General features: G+C 39.5%; 1 protein-coding gene and 1 long non-coding RNA gene across 4 annotated transcripts; one reads left to right on the plus strand and one right to left on the minus strand.

Moving 5' to 3' along the window:
- GABA-B-R1 (gamma-aminobutyric acid type B receptor subunit 1) lies at positions 1–25,613 on the plus strand. Of its 3 annotated transcripts, none has more exons than XM_022832867.2 (27): positions 1–271; positions 3,377–3,506; positions 3,799–3,894; positions 4,176–4,461; positions 5,060–5,492; positions 6,701–6,873; positions 7,174–7,298; positions 9,001–9,135; positions 9,563–9,733; positions 10,204–10,305; positions 10,598–10,750; positions 11,292–11,396; positions 12,577–12,660; positions 13,143–13,313; positions 13,813–13,876; positions 14,734–14,849; positions 15,310–15,425; positions 15,814–15,896; positions 16,377–16,540; positions 16,801–16,902; positions 17,016–17,147; positions 17,520–17,660; positions 17,756–17,851; positions 18,513–18,650; positions 21,507–21,569; positions 21,989–22,073; positions 22,152–25,613. In XM_022832867.2, exons 6-27 carry the CDS (start codon positions 6,729–6,731, stop codon positions 22,352–22,354), a joined length of 2,694 nt encoding a protein of 897 aa, XP_022688602.1. In that variant the 5' UTR covers positions 1–271; positions 3,377–3,506; positions 3,799–3,894; positions 4,176–4,461; positions 5,060–5,492; positions 6,701–6,728; the 3' UTR covers positions 22,355–25,613. The 3 variants fall into 3 exon arrangements, with proteins under 3 accessions (XP_022688602.1, XP_022688600.1, XP_022688601.1); XM_022832865.2 differs by having other exon boundaries at positions 22,174–25,613; XM_022832866.2 differs by lacking the exon at positions 1–271 and adding an exon at positions 2,107–2,267 and having other exon boundaries at positions 22,174–25,613.
- Positions 10,787–13,170, minus strand: LOC147753523 (uncharacterized). Its single transcript, XR_015310960.1, has 2 exons — positions 13,045–13,170; positions 10,787–11,362 (listed from the first exon to the last, which is right to left on the minus strand). It is a non-coding gene; the product is annotated as an uncharacterized LOC147753523 (long non-coding RNA).
- Positions 25,614–26,157: the final 544 nt, after the last annotated feature.

Below are 26,157 nucleotides of genomic sequence, written 5' to 3' on the forward strand. Positions count from 1 at the left end.
GGCGACAACCTGGCAGGCAAATTTCACTGCCATCATCACTGTAACGCATACTATAGTAGCAGGCCAAAGACGCACGAGGTACATTGCCTCAGTTTGTCAGATCATCAGAACAAGGGGGAGCTACTCGTTGCCGCGCGAGCTTCGCGCTTTCGCCACCAGAGGCCGCCGTTGGGCTTGCACTGATCGCTGCGGTATATAAGTTCGGGTGTTGGTTATGGCTCATTGCGCTAGACCACATCTTGACTTGAAAGGAATATCTAACACCCCAAAGGTTAGTCTTAAAGATGCGCAAATTATACAGGACTAGGTACGTGTGTGAAAACAGTGTCGATATCGATCCACAGAACTCACAGCCATGTAACGGTACAAAAACCGTACTGATTCCGTGTATATCGTTTGATAAATGAGGCTGTAGGTACACAGGAAAGACTAACCTCGACCCGTTGCCAGCGCTACTAACTTAAGCATACTATCGTTGCGTCTAAAGTAAGATTGTTTATACATGCTAGATAATAGGTACTATTTGTGTTGGTGAATTCTACTTTCGATCAATATGGAGCTCGAGAATTAGACGGTTTTCTATTTTCTCGTGTAAGACCTGTAAACAAATTAGAAGTGACTGCCTTTTACTTTGTATCACTGAAATGTTTCTATTTTTGTTAAGAAGTATTTTTTATTGTAATAACACAAATTGTGGGCTTCCGTGTAACAGTTCCTAAGTTTAGTTCGCTTAACATAGCGGCAATCGAACCTACTTACTGTCTGAATACTAGATGGAGGGCCAACAAGCTTATTTTTTCTAGTGTTCTATTCCACTAGTAATTCTAGTCCACTAGAATTACTAGTGGACGTAAACTACAATTATAGGCTAAGCTTGACACATCTCGCCTTTCACTAGTTTTTGCGCTAGCAACATATATGGAAATTGACTTGCGCAAAAAACGACCCGTTATACACCTATGCGCAGGTCTTGCGCTACCTTATTTTGGAATCGAACGAAATAGCTCAAGGCATCAAAAGGATTAAAGAAAACATATAAACTCAACCTAGGCTCCATTGTGCGCAAAAACACTTCCTCAGGTACAAATAGCCATCTCTGGATTAACCGGATATTCTACAATATTGTCAATTACCTTGAAAATGGTCCTAAATGAATGCTGCATAAAGCAAAGCATCTTCAAGCATATTTTTCCGTTCGTAGGTTCGGGGCCGCGGCTACTGTTCAATTTGATTCCATAGCACGATAACAAAATTGGTCATTTTACCTAGGCTACGGTAAGGAACAACCCTTTTAGGTCGGTCGTCCTCTCGCAGCCCGGGCCAAAAACTAGAACCGGTAATTGCTTTTCAAAAATGATCGTTTCGACTCAAGTCAACGAGTAGAAATGGAACCGATACAAACAATAACGCTCGCTATAATAAATAATAATGTTCGCTCAAACAATAACGTTATACACTATGTTCTTAATGTCTACCAAGTGAACTCGCCTGCTGCGTTGAGTTTATTGTGATTGTCTTCTGTATATCTACCGTATGCCCGACATTTCCTTTTCTAAGTCATCCTATTGTCGACTTTTGCCGAAGGTGTAAACCTTCAACACGGGGCTACATTATTGTTATCTGTAATGGCGTCCTTTCAATACGTAGTCGCGTAGTATGAGTTAATATAAAGTGCATCGTATAGTCCCATGCTGTCGGACAGGAGACATCACTTTGATGCGACTTCAGTGGATAGAGAGAACTAGCATTCTTAACGCTAAGCTCTACCGATGCAAGCAGATTATTTAGAACACCCATATGTGCTTTTGACAGTCAACCAAGTGACCGCTGATAACTAACTAATCAGGTCTGTAAACAAGGTTGAGTTTCACGCCTTGTTTTATTAAGCGGACGTCTTACCTACTCAGAGAGATAGACTTCCGGTGATTTGTCCTCCCGGTCATTTATAGTCCGAATTAAAAATTAGCGATCTAATTTAAAACCAGATACCTTAAATACGATTCTTTGTGGTAGCTGAATGTTTACTCATGGGTAAGAAGGAATTTGCAGGCGGTTCACTTAAATGCGAGGATATATCGTTGACTTTAAGTAAATTTGTAGAATACTAGTTAGATGCTAGTAGAGAATTGAACAGCGTATTCAGTGCCTAAGAAGTGTTTATGATTTTAGATTGTTTATTATTCACTCTTTGGTGCGTTTAGCAATCAACAGTGGGTCACATTTAATCTCCGTAATTTGTCCCTCTTTTTCGTCTGCTAAAAATCGTGGTAAGAGTTGTGTTTCGAAAGCTTCTGCTGCACTTTGTGTAGGCCTCGATGAAACTTACCCTTGAACTACCTCAGCTTACGTAATTCTGTCATATTTCTGCCTGACTGATGATGAAGCTTGCAGATCATAGTGGTAATAAACAAATAAAATCATATTAGCCTGCACCAATTTTACGCGGATATTACAGCTGCGCATGACATCGTAGGATAACTGCACTACAAACTGTAATTCGCAAGACTCTTATTACCTACCATTCTCCTTACTAAGTGCTACCTGGGACCTAGACACCCTTTAGAGTAGAAGTTCAACTCAACCCCCTGCTGAAACTGATCGGTCCCGTAGAGTGAAAATAAGCATTTGTCCACAGTGGAACACTTTTCGATTACCAATTATACGTTACACTGCTTGCTGCACATTTCCATGGCTTCTCTTTCGCTCTAAATCTTCAACGTTCTACAAGCTAGATAGTTGAATCACTGACCGGAAAGCTTGATCGTACGCACGATCTCAGACGTTAGACGGTTCGAGATCTGAATAGTGTAGCTAGGCTTGCATTCGTAGCGAACATACCTATATCCTGTAAATTTTGGGGTCAGGTCTTCGTCTTCCATTCGTCACACTTTATCTTATACCTACGTACAAACAAGTATTTTACAGATAATAGCACTAGATTATAGGTAATGCAAGTATTTATAGATAAATGTATAGCATCAGAAACCTACAGTATCGTTGGTCAAGATTGCCGCTCGACGGAGTTTGTGTGAGGATTCTTTTTTGCAGAGTCTGCAAGCCACTGGTTATCTTCTAGGACCTCTTTTCACCTTTCTTAGCTACCATTGGCATATTTAATTAATTAACAAGCTAAGAACAATGATGTTTGATCTCGACACTGAACGGGCCTATCCGTCGAGCAGCCCTATTTATTGGTACGGTTTATTGCTTCTGTTTACGTTTAGATTTCCAGCACGCGCGCCACCTGCCGCTCATTTCTAGACGACTAGCTTTTGTTACATGGCCAATGTTCAAGTAGAATTCAGGTTAGATTTATGTAGAGCGTTCGACGGGAACGGACAAAATAAGGTAAACTCCGTTCTTACTCGATTTTCAGCTAGGCAATATAAGAGAAGTTATTTATTGTATCAAGTCAACCCAGCGACTATTTCAACAGGACGAGACATCAATAGATATGGCCACGTTCTACCTGGCACTATTTGTTACGACAGTAGCAATTTCTCTCGGTACGTATTACACTTTATCTAGTATCTGTAAGATGTGGCTAGAGATTTTTACGTAAATACGTTTCAGGATATGGTGGTCTTGAGATGCTTATTCGGGTAATACAGATAACTTTTGCGATCCATTAAACAAGGAACTTTCACCGTCGTGTGATGTCCATGCGAGCGGTCAAGGTACGCTCGCGTGTCTGCCTATGTATAGGAACTGCATGATCTAAACAGTATCCTTTATTTGCACGGGTTTCACGGGGGGAAAGATCATCTAATTGCTAAAACGTGCTTCACCCCTTGACAGGTCAAGAGAAGCCAGATTGTAATACTGCGGATTTCCATGGCTGTATGCCGATAGGCAGATGTTCTGAGGACGCAGTTGCATATAATATGACCTGTGGTAAGCTCTTTAAACATTCAACTCATTCGGTCAAGTAAAGGGGCACACGATACAAATAACTACTATTATTCGCTGACTTGACAGGAAATACTGTTCTCATCTCATCTCAACAACGATGAGGCTTTACAGGCCTGCAGTGCAATACGGCACACGTGTATCAATATCTATACTGATGACGATGCCTCAAGCTTTCACCAAACTGAATTACATACAATCCCAATTCTGCTCTCTGCCACTCAAAACAAAATCGGTTACATCTGAGTAATTGCATCTCCTTGTAGGCGCTACGTCGGTGTGCTGTGATTTTCGAAGCAACAAAAAAGACCCATGCCGCAATGTTTTCGGTGGAGAGTGTCTTGACGTAACTTCCTCGAAGTTACCGAATTGTCTAGAACCGAATGCCGCTATGGACACTTGCGGCGAGGGAAAGCACTGTTGCGTCAATTTAGCGAAATTCTAACGTCGTGCGTATTCATAGCTGCTTTAATCGCCGGACGAGCTCAACATCAACTGAATAAAGCCTTCCCCCTAACAACTGATGCCTTCGATCTAATCCGATATAAAGTGGTAGGCCTCTTTAGATAGACATGGACATTTTTGAGCTTAATATTTATTTACCTGTATGGCATAGCAAATTTGCGGAAGTTTGCATAGAAAACTATTGTTTCTAGCTTGATAAATTACTTCATCTAGAAATAAAATAACACTGGATCTGTCATCACATAAGCATTATCATCTATGTTCAGTTATATATATATTTTCCACGTTCGAGTTTCGATGACATATTCGTGCTTTGCTCTCGTAACGGGTCTGTTCTGTTGTTGATCATCTCGAGCTTGCTTTCCTATCCTCTCGAATAGTACTCAGCTAATATCAAAGCTGCGCAATGCGTTGTTGTATAAATTAGAGTTTCTTTTGGTATTTTCCACGTCATAGAGTAATACTAAACAGCAATGAGGCCAATTTACGATGTATGTACGAGCAAATAACGTATACTCTCTGTTGGTGTATTGTTACTTGTACAAAACTGCGACTAAAAAAATTACCCTCATAATAAACTTGCTGTACGGGACGACAAAGGCTTTATTTCTTAATAAATTTACCAAGATCCTGTTCCTCAAGTTTGGCGGTAAAAAGGCCTTTCGCTCGAATGCCTCTTTCTCAGGGCTCGCTCCGTTCCTACGTTGCTTCCGGGACCGTGCAGGGGTATTCGAGGAGGAGTGGCAAGATGGCGCCTCACATGTTCCGTGTTAAGCTATTTATCTTACAAACAGACCTCTATGACAGTTGCTGCTGGCACAGAAGTCGGCATAAAGGACTGCGGGCCAAGAAAACATACCCCCAGGTGCAGCTTCGATGTCATGATAAAAAAAAAATTGAACAACATCGCAGTGTGAGCCAGGCTAATTGTACAATAAAGCAGTAGAACACGGATCTAGTGAAAACTGTGTAGAAAATGTACTTGTATGACAGCATCTAAATAGTCGAAGAATAAATGAAGATGACGGGGCCCAGCTGGTAATCGGACATTCGTGATATCTGTCAGGTGCCAAACCATTCTTTTCCAGCAGTAAAGAAGCTCGCAAACGGTTTGCGACGTGAGTATACCCATAAGTTTTCGCACGTAGTAACAGTACACACTCCTTTATCTATAATGTTTGTTAATCGGCAACAACAAATATAGCGCTACTTTCAGATCGTATGGAGATATAGTTGTTAAGTGACAGCACGAAGATCCAGCCGAAAGAGCCATACAGCAGCATATGGAGAAAATCTAACGATTTTAACAATACAAAGCTTCATCACCCTTTGTTTAGAACCTGGCTGTCGATGGTATTTGCTGGACAACGAAATGTCACAAATCTATTATTTACTGTCTGCCGTTTCGAGCCATAGTGTCAAAACTGAAACCGCCTAAATCGGAGCCCCATAGACGATAATGGGTAACCAGCGTTTAGAAGCAAACCGTTTCCAGGCGCATGAACAACAAGTCGTAGAGAAAACACAATAAATATATTGATCCAACCTTAGATCATCTACAACTTATCACGAAATGCAAATCTAAATAATTCATTATTCTAGTGTGACAAAGACGCATTTGCCTTGAGACCGCCGTGGCAAGTAGGTATGAGACGAGACGATAACTCTAGGCTCTCAATAAAAAAGTTCCTGTTAAAGATGTCCATCTGATCCTAGAGCTAGCTCTTTGGTAATCCAGCTCGGCTGGTCTATCCCGAAGCTGTTACTGAATAGCAATTGATGCGGTTGAATACTTCTAATTTCTATATATTACGACTGAAAAACGTCACGAGGCAATTGTTTATGATAGATTAACCGAATTGTAGATTTGTATATATATAGGCGAATAGAAAACGCTTACTCGTTCTGAGAAGTAAAGAAAATCTAACTGGCCAAGTACAGAATATGATGATTCCGGCGCGGCGCACTTACTCTGCCTAATCATTGAAACCACTGTTTGCTATTAATGAACGTCAGCTGCCGTTGTTGAAATAATCAAAAAAAGAACAGCCGCTAGTATTTTATTTAATGGGCATATTGGCTCGTTGGGCAGGTAATATGTTCACATCTATCGATTGTATAGCCAATCTTCTAGAAGCTTAATAGCGTCTTCGAACGACGCTATGTAATCCCGGTATGTGTGCAAATGATAGATGACAAATCTGTTGTTGTTCTCTGGGCGTATTTAGGGATAGAAACAATAACTTCGTAGGCGTGCGCACCTCAAACGTGTCTTTAAGCACGTCTATGATTCGGCCTGCATTTCGATGTTACCGTGGCTTAACAGGAAACGATTCACCGTGGAGACGTCAGTGATGCGTTGGCTTCTCGTAGTGCTAGCAATGGTGGTCACTGGACACGGGAACGCCGCTCATCATGGCCATGCGCACCATCGAGCCATACATCGCCGCGCTCGTGAGCCTAAAGAACTACATTTAGCTGCCGTATTCCCGATGCAAGGTTAGATTCCAGTTCGGCCGCATGAATCGCTCGACGGATACTCTGCAGCTTCTATCTGCACATTAGCGATTTCCGCGTTGATAAATAACAAAGTCTGGATTAAGGCGTAATTTTCAGTCAAATAATACGATTCGGAATGAAACTAGTTGTTACTGAGGTAGGGTTTTTCTAGCATATCGTCTCATGCATTTTCCTGGGATGGGAGGTAACTGTTCCTCTACTTTACAGATCGCAGCTTATAGTTTTCGTTTTATGTATTTCGATGGCACACTTATTCCTACGGGCAACTCTTATGTGTAGGTCACGGCGGCTGGCTTGGTGGGCAAGGCTGTTTGCCGGCTGCTTTGATGGCGCTTGAAGACGTTAACAACCGTACAGACCTTCTGCCTGGCTACAGACTACGACTTCATTGGCGAGACAGTCAGGTGAGAGTGAATATGTGTTATCATTGAAGGTTTCTAATAACGTAACTATCTGGTTGAAATATGACTAATGGCCGTCTTGCATTTCACAGAGAAAAGCGATACTTTTGTCGAATTTTAGTATTTTTAAAAATGATTTTATGTATTTGACGTAACTCTCGACGATTTTCTCTCCTCTGTCAATCGACTTGTTTACCCCTACTCGGTACAAGTTTAGATTTCTGGTGTTGAAGACCCCTAACGTCCTGTTTTCGGGTTCTTCTTCTTCTTGCTAAATCTATTGCTGGGAAATTCACTTGCCACTGATTGGGTTCTTGCGGGCAGCTCTAATGATATTCATCGCATGCGGTCTAACATAGCTGGGGGGAAAGGATAACTTTGCAATATCTGTCGGTCTTTCCTAATGGATAGCCTCAATCAATCGACACAGCTGGGTTAATGTAGAAGCATGTTAATCTTCTCCTCCTTTTCAAGCATCTGTCAGTGTAAGAGACTCCTCCAGACCCACCACACACAAGTCATAGTCTTTTTGGGGCAAAGATCTGACTTAACTGGGCTTAGGCGCATCTCACGAAATTATCCGTTCGTTTTTTGCTTCATATCGACATGGAGACACCATTTCTCGTCACCCGTAACCATTCTCCGTATTATTTGATTATGCATTGGTGGACGCCGGATGAGGTGTTGTGAGGGTCCGTGCTTTCTTGTGCACTCCACCCAGTATATGGTACACCTAGCTGCCAATTTCTGATAGAATTCCATACAATTAAGATGCCTGCTAATAATCGAGTGTTCGCAGCTTATTTTCTTGATCAGTTTATTTGAGGTCCTGATCTACCTTGGATGGCCGATCGGGGCGGGAAAGGTCTAGGGTTCTACTTTTTAACGTATTAATTCCTTCTTAGCTCTCAGGTTCGCGCTGATCCGAAATCGCTGCGACAGCTCTTCACCTCGGCAAAACACAAAATAGAACAGATATTGGGAATACACGTTTTTTGCACTTGAAGCCGCCACCTTTCGAGTCTGGACTCGATCTGAAATCCTGTTTACTGCGCACTAGAATTCCGACGAACGTAAAAGAATCAGAAAGCACCTTGGAAGGTTTTCTGGCCTTTTACGCTAAACAAACAGCAGGGAGAAAACACATTAAAAACAAACATTTATTATTAGTGTCCCAAGTAGATCGATGTTAAAATTTTATCCTTACATTAGGCCAGCCGTTCATACCATAACACCAAATATAGGAATAATCTATATCGTGTCGTGTGGCTGTTAGATTTGTAATAGGTAGCTAAAATGATGACTGGAAAAATGAAAATGGAGTTCTAACAGTGACGCAGGCGTAGATTTATTTCATTACTATAATGTAGGTGCATGCCGGTTTGACCTTAGATACGGGTAAATTCAAGAAAGTAGCTGTCCGACGAAAGATATCCGAAGAGATCGTATATATCTCTCCGACGTACAGTACCGAAAATCAGAAAAACACATACGGAGATTGTGTAGTTACGAGACGAGGCGAACGCACTTCGCGGTTTCCGCCATAGTGTCTGAATAGGCTCGGAGGTCAAAGGTTGCGGGCCACTGCAGTTTAGAGGTCGTCAAAAATAGACTGACGTTAGTCACAAGGGTTTTTTTTAGTTGTCTAAAATATATCACACGCTTCATTTATAAACGTGTAGTCGTTTTCTATTCCGATTGGTAGTGTAATCCGGGCAAAGCCGCAAGTGAGATGTATGATCTTATCTATGACTTCCCAACGAAACTAATGATGCTCGGCGGGTGTTCAATCGTCTCGTCTACAATTGGGGAAGCTGCGAAAATGTGGAATCTCATTGTTGTAAGTATTATTAGTATGCAAATACATATATATACACACGTACACGGATGGAATTGAAACTAGTACGAGCAAACTTTTCATTTAGAAAAGCACTTTGATTTTTATTATATGAATTAAGCAAGAATTAAGTTTTAGCTGAGCTCGATTATTCGGGTTCTTTGAAATTAATTCCGAATTGGCTATCGTTGGTCCAAGATTGTAAAAATATGTAAGGCCCTTTGCCCTCACTGGGCCTTATTTGTGTTACCGAAGTTCATTAGTTGAGTTGGCGAATCCTTCTTATTTACTCTCTAACAAGACTTTCATCACGAATGCTTTCGTGACTGTTGCGAACTACTGTGAAAACACTTGAACCGCGTCGAGGGGTCTACTTTGACTGCCTACGGAGCAACAAGCTAACTTAAACTAAACCAACCATTTTTTGCAGGTGTCGTATGGTTCTTCTAGCCCGGCGTTGTCTAATCGAAAGCGGTTCCCCACGTTTTTTCGAACACACCCTTCGGCGACGATCCATAACCCCACGCGAATTAAACTCTTCAACATGTTCGAGTGGAGTCGCATAGCAATTATTCAGGAAGCTGAGGAAGTCTTCACTTCGGTATGTTTCCCATTGGCGGCAGCTTGGACGGCTAGGCCTCCGACTGAACGATATGTTGAATGAGGGAGGGCATTGCTCTTAGCCTCGCCAAGTATGCCTACTGCAGAGCTTTTCAGAATGAAAGAAATTACCATGTGTACCATTTCCGCACGAGCAGAAGAGAAAGCGAGTCGCGAGACTTTTCAAATTTTTAGCTAGAATAAAGGATCGTTGCTACGGGAATCGATTAGCACTGCGACTTCCAATCGACCAAATGGTATATCAGTGTTCCTAGCAGCGTGCAGCGTGCAGTCTAGTGATTGGTTTTCATTTCATCTACGTATTAAAATACTCACAGTCACTTCTTACTTCTAATTACGACTCTGTAATATGTTATGTGTATTACGATGGCATGTCGACATAGAAGAAAAATGTGCCAAATTTTGAGTTCCATGAGAAAACCATTCTTGCATTTTGACTTTGTTTTTTAGACGGGCGTTGACCTGGAAGCCCGATGCAAAGAAGCAAATATCGAGGTGGTGTCTCGAGTGAACTTCATTACAGACCCAACCGACGCCGTTAAAACACTCAAGGTATTACTAGAGAAGCTCTGTGCAAAAGAACGTTGAACGTTGAACTGTTTGTTATATATCAGCCATCAATCGATAGTAAAGTGTGCTCGATAACTCTCATCGAGTAATAAACAAGTAATAGATTAATATTTGCTTTTCGTTTCAATGTGTACGGAAAAAAGGTCATACAAGCACGCATCAATCGTATATAGTGCGTATTAATGGTAGGAATAAGTGAGTAAAGCTCTTATTTGGTGTCGATAGATTAGCGCACAACTAAAGTGATACGTGGGTCTAAAATTTTCACGTTTAGCGTCAAGACGCACGCATCATCGTGGGTATGTTCTATGTAGCGGCTGCACGACGGGTCTTCTGCGAAGCGTTCCGCCAGAAAATTTTCGGGAAACAATACGTTTGGTTGCTGATCGGTTGGTACGAGGACGATTGGTATACCATCCAGGATAAAGTAAGTTCATCTTTTACGAAAGAACAAACCATAATATAAGAAGTGTGCAGAAAAATCTGTTGTTTATTTAAGGAATAACAGTTGGCCGTGTTATATGATACAGCAGGAACGTAACTAAGTTTCTCCTTTAGGTTTTTCCGAAATTTGAGACAAAATGGGGCAAAAATATCGAAGATATAAACAGAAGATTTTCGTTGAAACTTGCCAGAAAATAGTTTTACCATAACAACCAAATGCAGAAGTACTGGCGCCGACTAAGCAGGTCTTCACTACATAGAGCTTCAACCAGTATTCAATGGTAACACAAATTATTTCTCGTTCCATTTTGTACGTCGTGCAAACACGATACGTCACGTTCGAGCCATAGGCACGATCTAATCTAGTATACGTTTACAATGAACATCGGTAGTTGATACAGCTAAGACACTTTGTGCGATCCTGATTTCTTAATCGGGAAGTAACACTCATGGCAGTTCCTCATCTTTCAGTTGAACGAAGGAATCAATATGTAGCGTTTATTCTCGACCTTCGGTCATTTTAGGGTCACAACTGTACGACGGAGGAGTTGAAGCAAGCGCTGGAAGGGCACATTACGACCGAGGCGTTGATGCTCTACAAAGAGGAAAACAAAACGATCTCAGGAATGGTACAACCTATGCATATATACTTCCTAACTTAGATGGATAGAAGCGTTTATGTCTGAGACATTGATAGAAAGAAGGCATCTGTCAAAAAAATTTCAGCGAGGACCAAATACAGAGTAATCAGTAGCCTTTAAAGTCGTGCTTCTGATAGATTCGATGCAGTAGCGCTTTATTAAGTGGTAACGAAATAAGTCTTTGCTGCAACCTACGTCCCTATTACCTATTTTTAAGGAAGTTCTTAATGCACAAAGACGTGCACTTTGTTTCATGGACAAAGGGCCCTCGACTTCAATTATATATATATATATATATTTCTTTATAATATAACAAGTGAACAAGGACATACGAAGAATAGTTTGGGCCTATATACGACCTACATGATATCTATCATGTTAGTGTGACTGAGAATTCCAACGAGGATTATATGCAAAAGTTCATTGTTTTTCAAACTATTTTTTGAGTTATAAGAATATACTTCTACTTGAAAACAAAAAAAAAAACAAGAAAAACTTAACTATTTTTGCATCTCTCCGATTGAGAGATCAAATATTGATTTTTGAAAACGTATTGGAAATTGATTAAATTAATTTAGCAAAAGTTGCAAGATAGATTAAATGCGACGGCAAAACCTAAAAGCGTAAAAACAAGCTTATTTGGGTCGTCACCGGGTGAAGGATGATACTGTACGTTAACGAATCTATCTTAGTAAGCGGGGGGTAAGTAAAAGTAAATTGAAATTGAAGTGAGGTAACATAATTACTGAAGCACGTCGGTGGCAAAGCGATATAAGAGAGACTGAGCAACCGAATAAATTGTCCGTGCGTACCCGACCTTTGTATGGTCTATGGCTCAATGGGGTATCAACGGTTCTATCGAATTAAGTTAACGGCACTTAGTCGATCATTCTAGTGACTTTTAATAATCTACTACTTGAATTGCTCGGACAATTTTGTTTTTACAAATTGTGTTCTTAGTGTTTGTGTTTTTATCATGTATGTATTTATTTTATAGTATTCGATATGTTTCATAATATAATTCAGTCGCGTCTATGAGCTTTGGGCGTATTATTTACGCAACGATTTGGTACGAACGTGATATGTGGAATTATGCTGTAAATACTTGTTATAAAAAAAAAAAAAGGAAAAAGCAATTAGTAATCACATGTGGACACTTTTATTACAGACATCTAAAACTTTCATGGACCGTTATATTCAAACACTGGAAAAGGATAACAACACAAACGGCAGACGTCCTGAAGGATTCCAGGTAAACGTTCGATTTTATCCGCTTAAAAGTTTCATAGACAATCAAAAGGCTGAATGATGAGTAACTTTAGCTGAGGTGTTGGCTCATTTGTGATTTTCCTTTTACAGTACTTGACTAAGTAGAGAAACATGGAAAATCCATTAACAAGGAATAATTTTACTTTGTGGCCTATTAGCGTTTTTTAAAGGCCTGCAGAGACACTTAATTTCCTTAGTTTCCTAGAGCTTCCAGAACCTTTTTCAATGCGATCTATTGACTTCAGTATCGCAAGCCAAAGACGTTAGTAATCGGACGCACATCGTTTGAAGAACAACTGCCATACCTACTATAATACACATATGGTATCACGAACATGATTCACAACTGTAAATTTCCCCTAATTACCTTTTAGCGTGTGAACTGTATCACGGTAAGGAGCACGCAGTTAAGATACGCCGTAAATTTTTAACTGACGTACACGCGTCAATATGTTTACGTTCCAGGAAGCGCCGCTTGCGTATGACGCCATTTGGGCGGTAGCCCTAGCTTTGAACAAGACTATTGCTCGGCTTCGTCAGCGAGGAGAGCTCATTGAGAACTTCACCTATACAAACAAAAGGATCATGAGCGAACTGTGGAAGGCGATGAATGCCACGCAGTTTCTTGGAGTCTCTGTAGGTTTGACACTGATAACTAGGCGACATTAGCATTACTTGCTTCCATAAGCGTTTGCATTTTACATGGTCTATCGGCATAGTAGATTGATATTTTAGTAATATTATTGTAGCACAGCTATATTTTATCGAAATCTTTTACTTGTCTATAACTCGCCAAAAAACTAAAAGTACCTATTACTCGTTCAAAATGTAGCAATTAACTGTCATTTTTTTATCGATCAAGCTCAGCAGTAGTCCTGAAGGGACAACCTAAACATTTGAAATTTCGCCTAACATAATAATAAGTGTATTTATTTAAACAAAAAAAAAGACCTTTGAAACTTCTCAAGTAGATAAATCCTCAATTACATCATTCGTATATAAAGATTGTTGGTGTCATTGATTATGCCTCAAAATTCAGAATAGCGTTTTATTTAACTAAAAACCAATACTGACCGCGTGGAGTCGAAGATATAAGCCGGGATCGTAACAGCCGTGCGTTTCTTCTGCTTTACAGGGCTACGTAAGCTTCTCGGCCAAGGGAGATCGTATGGCTCAGACGCAAATCGAACAAATGATAAGTAAGCAATAACAACAGTTAAAAACATATATAAAAGAAGAAAAAAGAAAAGAAAGCTATAAAAAATAGCTTTCCTAGCCCACGGAAACTCTGAGTTGTTTTGTCGTTCGAATGCAGAAGGTTTAATGCGTTATTTGAGACATTCTTCCATTGAGCAGTATTATCCCATAGCCCTGCTGCAACAATCCGGCCCTATTGTGCCAGCAATAACGTCGCCTTGCTTCAATCATCTAATAATCTGGTTTAGATATGTTACTGCATTGCCCTTGAGGCCCCGCAGCAATCTGCTATACTAATTACCCCGTGTTTCTATCGAAACGCAGCTGTCATTTGTCTCGGTACTCCGTTGCGACTATTCCGCTACCCTACAGTTGCACCTGTCAATATTCCATGCAGATTTCAGGCCGCTTAGAAAACCGACCAAATAGACAAACTTGAAGAAATTCTAATTTTTCGAAATTCTCGGTTGCTTTCCTTAAAAACATACCAGATTCGACGATACTGCAATCATTCATCTGTTTTTAATTTTATTGTAAGAAACATGAAACTTCTACTCAGATATCGTCCGAGTGGGTTAACTCATAAACAGTTCACATTGGAGACTGCCTGGACGTTCTTCATAGTCTTTTAAATAGAACCTATATAACATTACGTCACGATTAAGCTTACGCACAGAAAAAGAAGAACCAAATTGTTTTGCCAGTTTTGAGATGGGTACCACTTACATATATAAACACGTAGATACATAAGAGGATAGTCGCTCAAAATAGGACAGACGCCGAAGTACTTTTAACAGAGGCTAATTACCTATGATGACCACTATTTTAGACTGGTATTGCGATTTTCTTTGTTTTATAGATGGAACATACTACAAGATCGGCTATTATGATTATCCAACCGACGACTATCAAAAAACCAATTTCGAACCGCAATGGATCGACGGAAAACCCCCACAGGACAGAACCATCATCAAGGTTTGATAAAAAAAAACAATAGCCGCACATTTTGATGCCTTCAAGGGAAAAATGTTCCTATTGTGAAACTTTGAAATCAGTTAGCAGTCTCGTATGTTCGATTGTGCTTCTAATTGAAAAAAAAACGTATCCTTATATTTGTCTACGGTGACCTCGTTTAAGGATTTTACGAAGTCACTCGATTTATATTGGGTTCAGCAAAGGCCCAACTGTGAAACCTAGAGCAAGAAATTGACACAAACAAAGACTATAATTTATACTTTGGATGAGCTCTAAGAAGAAAGTCAAGATAGTTACGAATTGAGAATCAGAAGAAAAGTCGATCCACCTCAACGCGTATATGAACTAACTACGACTCCTGCTAGCCCTACATAGACCTAGCACTAATGACGTCAATGAATGCCAAGAATACACGGAGTAGCATCGAACCTCTACGCTATTTCCTCTCTGCTTCTTGCAGACGACCCTACGTACAGTTTCATTAGGTTTATACGCGGGTATGACAAGTGTTGCCCTACTCGGTATACTGTGGGCCGTAGGACTGCTTATCTTCAATTGGGTCTTCAGACACTCAAGGTACGTTTAAGCAGACTTTTAGAAAAAATTTAAGAACAATTTATGTATGTATATATAAATGCCTGAAGACATGAATGAGCAATGCTCAACCACGGAGCATACTGCTAAGCGTTACGTTCAGAAAAACTTAACTTTAACTCTAGCTTTTTGAAATTACTTATTTTCCAAAGCTGATGAAGTAAACAGAATGTTTTAAGAGCGAATTGGATAAAGTGTTCTTCACTTTGTTTAGACCTACTTCCTGTTTCAAGCCACGACAGGTTGACAATTTAAATGAACGGAATTTAGGCTATCGTAACAGGCCAGATGTGATTCGGTTCTAATCAATCACAGAAACTGAACCTAACACGTCGCACTACATTATCTCGCTTATATCTGTGAATTGCAGATACATAGCGTGGTCGCATCCCTCGTGCAATAATATTCTGCTGTTCGGCGTCATCGTGTGTCTATTTTCAGTCGCCCTATTGGGTTCGTTTAATATATGAATTTTATAATGTGATAACAATGCCGCAACGCCCGCGCCACTGATCAAGGCCACGGAACCTTTAGGAGAAAAAATGATTGTTACGCGAATACCATTGACTCTGTGTTTACAACAAATATTTATTCCATTGACATAAATGCAAGCCCCATCAAAAACGTACACCACGCTGCATGTGTAGTTGTACATAGACAGTTTCACTTTATTGATAGTGATGCAATGGAAGTAGTTTTGACCCTACCGCCTTTTCTCGGCTCCAATAAGTTTAGCGTGTCGCGTGTAGTTTTAATTGATACCGTGTGTATACATCAATTTACCTCCCCAGTAGAATGAGCTGGTCTGATGCGCTTATCATTTCTAATGTTTATCACATAGGCGTTGCATACATACGACAGGGCTAAGAACGTCCAAGAACAAAGATAGAAGTTTTGCCTAATGCTTGCTCTACTCTGATACGCTTTATATAGGGTTGGATGGTCAGTTCGTGGACGCCACGGTCTACTGGCACATCTGCCAGGCACGTGCGTGGTTACTGGCGAACGGGTTCAGTCTTGCTTTTGGTTCGATGTTTTCGAAAATCTGGAGAGTTCACCGACTGGCCACTAAGGCCAAAACCGAATCAAAAGCGGAGGTGTGTCTCACATCTGTGAAACTATGATGATTAAGTAGTTTTAAATCAGGCGTACGTATTTATCAGGTCAGCGGTAGGTTAACATTAAATCTTTCAGAACTATTTTTCGAGCAGTCTTCATACGTCTTTACGATAAACATACATTTTGGATCGCCTATATTCCATAAATAAAAATTGCATTAATAATATCGTCATCTGAGTCACTGAACGGGTCCACTTAATTCACACGTTTACGTTGTTTGATATTCATTTTCTTATAGATACAGAAAATTAAGTCATGGAAGTTATACTCTGTTGTGGGCATCTTGTTGGCTATTGACGCGATCATTCTCATCTCATGGAGCGTCATCGATCCTATGCAGGTGCGTGACGCTTCTCGCTACAAATATATCGGTCAGACGTTTTCTATATCGTATAAACGGCCCTTTAACGCATCCTAAGAGTTTACTTGTACACCTGTTTCTGGCGTGGACAGCGTAAGATACAGGTATTCCCTCATGAAGATCCACCGGGTGACGTTGATGAAGACGTAAAGATCCAGCCTGAACTAGAACTGTGTGTCTCCGAGCATCACAATATCTGGCTTGGTGTCATGTATTCTTACAAGGTATTTAATCTATGCATTTTTTCTAGATAGACATCGAATAGGATCAGCCTACAAAGCCTTACGACGAATATCAAGTGAAGCCGAGCTTCTTTAGGAAGCTCGTAATGTTGCGCTTAGCATCCGTCCAAAAGGTTTAATATTCGATGAGAGGTAAAAGCATAATTCCCTGAAAGGGCCTAATATGTGACTTATTCAATGATAGTGGCAAAATATTGTAGAACGTTCATACGGAGCATGGCTATAAACGTCAATGTCACCCACTTTGATAGATGAAATAAAACAAAAAGAGGGCATTTGTAGCCCCTTGAGTTTGGCTACCTATAAATAGCATTGTTTACGCTAACGGTGTGCGTACTAAACTGTTTGGTAAAGGGTCTCGTGTTGCTGTTTGGGATCTTCTTGGCTTACGAAACACGGTCAGTAAAGATTAAAGTGTTGAACGATAGTCGTCTGGTTGGGATGTCGATTTACAATGTTGTTATCCTCTGCCTCATCACTACGCCAGTGACCCTCGTAAGTGCCTTTTTCTAAAAAAAAAAACACTTTAACAATTTTTATAATAATACTTACGTATCAGCTATTGAAATGTATTTTTACAATATCCTCAGGTGATCGGCTCACAACAGGATGCTTGCTTTGCTTTCGTGGCGTTAGCAATCATCTTCTGTTCATACATCTCCATGACACTCGTCTTTATACCAAAGGTAGATTTCCGTGCTATTCCAGTGAAGGTACAATAACTAGCTCTAGGGACATAACCGTAATGGATGCGATTAAAGGGACCGTACATTACTGTCATCTGCGTCATAAAAACATGCGTTCTTTTAGTCTTCGGATCTTTTTGTGTTTTCCATTAACGAAAATTTAGTTCATCTTTGTACGGTACCACGATGTATATATATATATATATAAGAGTGATAACAGTTAGGCTTGATCGAAAAGCTTAACAGCAGGGTGTAGGAGTTGAATTTAGGTTTGCCTATAAGAAAGCAATTATTGCTATTGTAATAAGGAAATTATCAGAAGGAAGATAAGGTTTCGGCTTGAACGGCCAAGCCTCAGGTTAAAGCAGATCACGGTTCGCTGCCTCTAGCCCCACCAACGGCACATAGATATCCTACGCAACACCGATTCGTTCAAGCAAATAAAGTAAATACTTCAATGAACTGTCTTTAACAGCATTGATCTACCCGAATCTATTTCTTTTCTAAGCGTTCTGTAAGCTTTGCTGGAATCTTTGTAGATAGTGACACCATTACACCATAGCCGTCACTATCTCACTCGATAACACAGCCAACTAACTGTTCTGATTTTACCTTTGCACCGAATGCGACGTATATTTATTTTCCCGTGGGAAATGCTTAGATTACTGAGCTGGTTCGTCGGCCTCGAGAGCGGCAAGACTGCCGAAGTCTTATAGATAACGCGTCCTCACGGGAAGAAGAAGAACGGCTCCGAAGACTTCAGATAGAGAACGAAGCTCTCAAGAAACAAATTCAGGAGGTAGGGCAAATTTTTCCAAAAATCGATCATTATTACTGCAACTATAATTGTAGATTTCTCTAAGTTATCAAGAATGCTAGTTTGTCGGGAGCTATTTGGCCGGTCAAAAACCTTAAATTACTCCCAGACGAAATTTTATGGATATTTAACTTAAGCTTTTGGCTAAACACTACTTTTTGCTGACTGAGCGTCATCAGAGCCTCGGTAATTACGTTTCTGTTTTGCGAAAATGAGCGTACTAGTGAAACAGACCGAAGATTGATGAAACTACTGAGCAAAAACTAACTTCGATAAGGTAAACACTTCATTACTGCTCGAAATTGAAAAATCAATGTTTAATGAGGAGGTAAGTACGCCTCACGTTCCAAACGGAAGGAGGAATTACTGTCGCGGAATCGCGGAAGTCCCATGTTTATGGCAATCATGTACTCGAAGAGGCTTTCTTGCTGGTAATAATTGCAAAAATCATGTTTAAAATATATTGCACGTGTTGCCCTTTGTTCGGAACTCAGTTTGTGAAAAACCCATTTCTTTGCTTCTTTCCTTCATCGTTAACGTTACCACTCTAAATGATTTTCTTTGCTTGAAAGTTTCTGTAATCTGAGCAATCAGTCCTCCTTCTGTGTCAGGTTCCTAGAAAAAGTCAATTTCCGTTTGAGTAAATGAAGTTTTACTGAACGTTCCCTTACACGCTGCTTTTACTAATCTTCGATAGAGCCCGACAGCATTTCCACATTCAGGAAACAATATTTCTAACTGTTAACCCCCTACGTTTAGCATTCCAGCTTGATGTAAACAATGTGCACTACAGACGATAGTCTAATTGCTTGTCTCTCATGTAACTAATATACAAAATCAACACAGAGACCGGAAAAGTAATCCAAAATGGAAAAATTATATGTAAAGTCTCAATTAGTATTAGATGTGAAAATACGCAGACGCTGAAACAGCGAACCATACAAAGATAAGGTAGAAATGAATTTGTCGCAGACACCAGCCAACTTGCTTGTTCTTCTTTTCCTTGACAATTTATTCAAATATTTACGTCAAAACCCATATAGACCGTACTGCTACTATTATTATTCACTAGTATAAAATTGTCATTCCTTTCGGATAGTCTTCCGAAAAAGTTCGCAGCACACAACCACGAATATAAAGGTATATTGTTGTGTCTGGCCGCAGTCCAATTGATTTTGATATTCTTGTAATTACATCACAATGATAACGGCAACCCTCACGATGGTGAAATGAGCTAGGTTCGTGAGGCCATCAGAGGCACGAAGCGTGCTCTCCTGCTCGCGAATCATCCGGACTTCGAGAAAGTGACAACAGTAACCAGCTCCTTCACCTCTATTAGCAATAACGTGCCCGTCACCATTATAGCATATATGTTTAAATCTACACCACTTAGCTTTGTACTAACGATCCTTGCACGTTTACTTGTTCTGCCCGAAATGACAAATACCCAATTGGCAAACATCAGGAAAATGCATCCGGTTCTCGGCTTTTGACACTCAGAGTTTGCCGGCCCTCCCACAAACTTCAGTGGTAAAGATTTTAACTATACTTATTTGCTCTGATATAGAAATAAGTGGCGTCGTAACCATAGCACTTGTACATCATTCAGCCTAATAGCAAGACGTTTTCGGTTCAGCGATAGGCGATCGTCTGTAAGAAGTCCTGCGTACTGCGCTGTCTCAAATATTAGGTTGGCATCAATGTCGCCGTGAGGATAATGAAGCACCACTATCCACAATTCTGATCCTGCTCTCGACCAGGTTCAATAACTAGCGTTTTTAAGAGAACCTATTCTCAACAAAGTATTTAATCTAATGAAGATCACGTTTTTGTGCGACTTGGAGCGCCGGAGCGCGATTAAGATTCAAAGCGTTATTACTGTTCGCCGAACTAGTTTTCTTATAGAGTGACCCGCACTACGTCATTTAAGTTAAAAGGTCACCTCCTCCAGATAATTTAGAGTAACTTGTATTGCTGGTTGTTTGTATCGTGGCATAAAATACACAATTGAATATTTTCCTTTTCTCCCAACGACAAATGTTAGTGACGAAAATGGCCCTATTAGCTAAGATTGAAAACGTGGTAATTTTTCATTGTATGTCGATACCAAGAAATGAGCATCAAAATGAGCGTAGCCTCAACTAATTGTAGCTACTGTACCTTTTTCCAATTAAGCTAAATAATGGTTTGGCTATATTAAGTTCAATAAAGTAAAAAAGAGAATCTGACTAGTTCAGATTACTTTCGAGACAAAATTTTTTTATACACCTAAAGATTAAGCTTTCAACTAGTGGTTAGCTTTTACCTCCTACTTCCGTATTCTATAATCACTACATATTTGAACCGCGCGGTATTATTACAAGAAGTCTACGGAATAACCTTGCCCACTTTAGTCTCCTGCTGAAATCTTACAGAGTGTTACAGAGAATTACAGAGTGTTATAGATGGTGATTGTCAGCCATACTTATGTCCTTCATCAGTTATTGGCTATTCAACAATTCTCTATTTTTATGTCTCTATAAAACTGGAATATTTCGGTTGTCAAAAGGTTTTCAAACGACGAACCTAAATGGACATATACCCATGTTCTGCATCCTTAGAAAGTGTTGGTCACGATGGCGACAGTAAAACGAGACTCTGTTTCGTTATTGTGACCACACTCTCGTAAGGCAACCGTGAAAGCACTTCTTTATTTTTAATTTAAATACAAGTCGCAGTAAACGACACAAAACAATTTGCGCTTTGACATGATAACGAGTTAAACAAATGAAAAACAATAACGTACATCACCGTTTTTCCTAATATCATTTGTAAAATTAATTTACCTAATTTTTACAGAAAGAAGATCAAATTGAAGCGATTAAGAAGAAGTTAGCCGATCGCGCCAAAACTGCTAGCCAGGTGAACGTCCGGCTTCTCATATGAACCAAACGTTTAATTTATAATCATTCACTGCGTTGTGAACACAATTTTAATTAACACGGATAACAGCCAATCGAACAAAAATTGATAGCATTTTCCCTATCGGATAAAGTAACCAGGTTCCATATATTTTATGTGTACTAAATAGGATTCGTATGTTATACGAGTATGTTTTGCGTTATTTATTGACAGCTCATTTTAATGATCTATATGAGACGAGTATTCAATGACTTAGTTTCTGAGTGAAGTGTAGTTGCCCTCCAGTATTCACGACGTGATCTTAATGATAATGTCTTTTCATAATCAACTGAGTCAAAAAATGCAGGCTACCACGAGACGGAATATATCAGAGTATTTGATGAGGTGATTATTTTAACAAATCCTCAATTCGTTTGCAGGTTCATCCTGCTCCGACGAAGGAGCCCGTAAGGACCACTGCAGGTATGCCACTCAGGGTCCTATCGGCAGCGACGACCAATGCAGGTGATCGGAGTATAGATAGGTAGTGAACATGATCCGTAGATGTATACTTTTTTTCTTATATTAACATTTTTTGCTAAGGTATATTGTTATGTTCAAAAAGGTTCTGGAGGCAACCTCTCGCCAGCCGTAACATCGCCTCAGATCACCCGCCCTGCTACAGGCAATACTGCTCAAGGACAGCAACGAGCTTTGGTAACTGGTGGCGGAAGCACCGGCCTGCATGCCATGCAGTGCACAACAGTCGGAGCAAGAATGTCTCCACCTGCTTTGCCAATTCCTAATCCGCCTTCGGATTCAGGTTTCGCTACGGGTGGACCCATGTCGGCTGCGACGCTGTGTGGCAGTAAGCGCGGATCTCGGGCATCACACTCGGACTTCGACTTTTCCGAATCGTACCTTTGAGGGGGGGTGGTCGGGCGTGAGCCCGCTAAAATCGATTAACCCTAAATTACTCCTCAGTGACACAACAGCTGGCACAATAGTAATCATAGTAATAATTATTACATTGTATAGTTAGCCGTTTCCCAAGTCAATGCTGACGACCTGAAACGATCTTCACTGCAGCAGACATGCCAACTTCGCAGTAGATCCACAACAATAATGCCACTATGATATGTAACCCGTACGCGCCACTGTCTTCTCATCATGTGGCATCGGGCCAGCAAGAAGATTACATGCCTCATAACAAACCAACCGTTGATAGCCGCTGATTTAACTCGAACTGTAAAGCCAACGTTAATGCAATTTTGCATAAAATGATATAGGGCTTTAATTAGGAAGGTGGATGACCTATCCGTGCAAAGGTTCTAGTGAATGCCACAATTTTTCCAAATAATAGGCGAATATTACACGTAGTAGTTGCCAGACATATCATTGGTCCCATTTATGCGTTTGAACAATAACAGTCTTCACGATAGATTTTATAGAAGCTTCGTGATGTACTTCTACACTACTGAACATAATAGAAATGCTACCCTCCACACAAAAGCTTGTAGAGTCAGCTAAACGAAATTTCGCGTTCAGCCAAAGATTTCGGATTAGCACAGAAAGCCTCGACAATTTATAAAAACAATAACGAAAACGGTCGTTGTCTATAATATTGTACGTATATCAATGTGAATGTTCAGGTGATGATAGTATGAGCGGCAATCATCATACAGACATACAGTTACATTAGAAAAAAAAAGACATCTTTTACTGAGTGAGCATGAGTATCATTATACGACCAACTGTGTCACAACAATAATCCGTGAGCGTGGCAGAGTGATACCGGCAAATAGGCGTAAATTCGTTCGCCTAGAATACCGCACCAAATGACAGGGAGCGAGCACATATATTAACGGGTCAAATGTTAATTAAACTGCATATAATAATAATTTTACGACCTACGGCATAATGCCGTTTAAAGAAAGCCCTCTTCTTTTACATTTCACGCCTCGCAGGGCAGTTTCAATTGACTCAAGCTGTATTATAAACTGAAACATCACCAACATTGTCGTATAAATTATACCTGATTCTTTTTGTCATTGTAAGTAACATAATCTGCGTATGATATTTTTTTTTATATTACTTCATATTACTTTTTTTCATATTATTTCAGTTATCATAATGAAAGACAGAAAAACGATGTTCTGCAAAGCTGTAAATAATGATGATAGTTTTCGTTTATTCTTGTAGTTGAATTTCTTTTCCTATAATTGTCATCTTGAACTATATATCGAAAGCATCGCCTTGTTTTTTCATTGTGTGCCATCCGATAAACTTCTGGTGCACTAACGCTCAAAACTACTTAATTACAGCCATTAATATATTTAACGAGCACTCATCTAAACGCTCTTCAAACGGCATATATATATATACAGTGAATGAAGTCTGCGAACAAACGTACGCGACGAGCAGACGAAGCTTATTTATTTAATTTGTGATTATGTCTTCGATGAAATCATGACAGAGGATACTTATTAACGAACACACATCAACCTAAATCATACGAACATTCTGTACATATACTTAGCTAACTGTTTAACTACATTGTGTCACCTGCAGTGAGGCATGCAGCTTGTATATAATAATAAACTGAATCTGCTTTAGGTCAGCTGATGTAACTTTGACATACTTATTATTTAGGATTCAGTAACTAAATTTACTCGAAATTCGTGCAGGTCAAGTGACACTGGCTTACGTAGTTCCGGATTATAACAGAACATACAATTAGAGTATCAAGCAAAGAAAAAATATGCCGTAAGTGGTACAGTTGACAATTCATATATAGAAATAAGAAGGAACTTGCCCGAAATAGAAGTGTGCACATAGCTCTTTCTTGCACTACAGGTGCTTAGTCTTATGTGTGTACAATGGATTCACATCAATATCACTTTAGCCTATTTGTTTGCAATAGCATTAACATTTCGAGAAAAAAAAAATTGATGTTTATTAGATTTAAGGAATCCAATTGGATATATTGTAATTTTATAAACAGCTATGCTAAGCTAATTGTTGATACATAAAAGCACACACACATAAACACCCTAAAAATGCATCATTCAGACAAACGGTGTTGGCAAACGGTGCTATAAGAAATAAAACAACCCATAACACGCATGTGTTGTCAATGAAAACATTGCTCTCCGACTGCCATAAGCGAATAACTCGTTTAAGGAACTTTATCTAGAAAGGTATCTCGTATACATTGCCCAATATCTGTTTCTCATATCCTTACGCTTCCGTTATCGATGCAGTTTCTACAACGACGTCACAAAGAACGTTGTCGTTTAGGAAAAATCTAGACCAGTACGCTACAGCATGACAAAGAACTATCGAATGTATTTTACTGGTCAATTGTAAACCTCACAGAGTCATTTAGACTGTGCTTCATTTTGGAGCGAAACGGGCGAAAGTTACAAATGAACAAAGAGAAAATTACATATTAAAAATAATACATAAATATAGAACGATAACAAAATGCTAACATTTAATTTGCTTTCGTTGGTGTTATTGCAATGTATCGAATACATTGTCTAGATTGAATTTAAGATAAAAATTAAAATTGACAGAATTATAAGAAAAAAAGTACGGAACACTTTTCAGATAGACAAACCAAGACATTTATGTAGCTCCTTCTCACTTCTCTTTAAATGCATTTCCCGTTTCATCTAGTACACACGGAACGGGCTTCGTTTTTGATCGCTGTTCCCAAAACAGGCTTATAGAATAACAGTAGAATGAAATTATTTTTATGCATATACTCTTCATAGCCTTCATATCTTCTACAACTCTCTTTCAAGTTCAGATAGACAGAAACAAAATTACATTCTGTCTTAAGGTTTTCACTTTAGAAATTTGCGATACAAACGATCGCTTATATAAAAGCAACCAGAAAACGGAATCAGCAATACGTTTTAGTAGCACGCGCAACCGTCACAGATTATGCCACATGGAAACTCAGTCAGGTTAACATTATCTTGAATATTTGGAACAGTGCTTAGCGTCAATACGATCGTACCATCTGATAAAATGAAAATAAAGCTATTCGAAAAATTATCTTTCAATAACATTATTTTCAAAATTTTTGTAAACTAACTACCACAATCATAGCCTGATTGTGGTATTATTGGGAACTAATAAAATGTATAATTGCCTGAAAACTATCAGTTAGGCTTTGTTTCAAGTGACAACATTGAGTGAACTACCTGAAAAAATTACCTTCGTTTAGCAGTCTTAATTTTTAAGCATTTACTATGTCATTACTTATGAGAGAGAGAGAGAGAGAGAGAGGGTATTTATTAGTTTATGAGAGTCTCTATAAACTTCAATATATATTTTCCTTCAACAAGTGTTATCTAATTTTGTTCTATAACGGTGTCATTATATTGTTTTTTTACCACTGAACTTTTTGAACATATGTACAAGGTGATCTAAAAGCCTGTGGACAGTTGGGGGTCTTTATTTGTGATATGTTGAAGTAGCATAAGGTACGCAAATTATTGCGAGAAAAAAACAGATTTAATAAATAATAGGAAATACCATCCTTACTGTTCTTATAATACTTGTTTAGGATGCCATAGCATTAGCATTTCTCTTAAAT

Source organism: Varroa jacobsoni, unplaced genomic scaffold (genome assembly GCF_002532875.2).
Source record: "Varroa jacobsoni isolate VJ856 unplaced genomic scaffold, vjacob_1.0 scaffold_418, whole genome shotgun sequence".
In the NCBI taxonomy this organism is placed as follows: domain Eukaryota; kingdom Metazoa; phylum Arthropoda; class Arachnida; order Mesostigmata; family Varroidae; genus Varroa; species Varroa jacobsoni.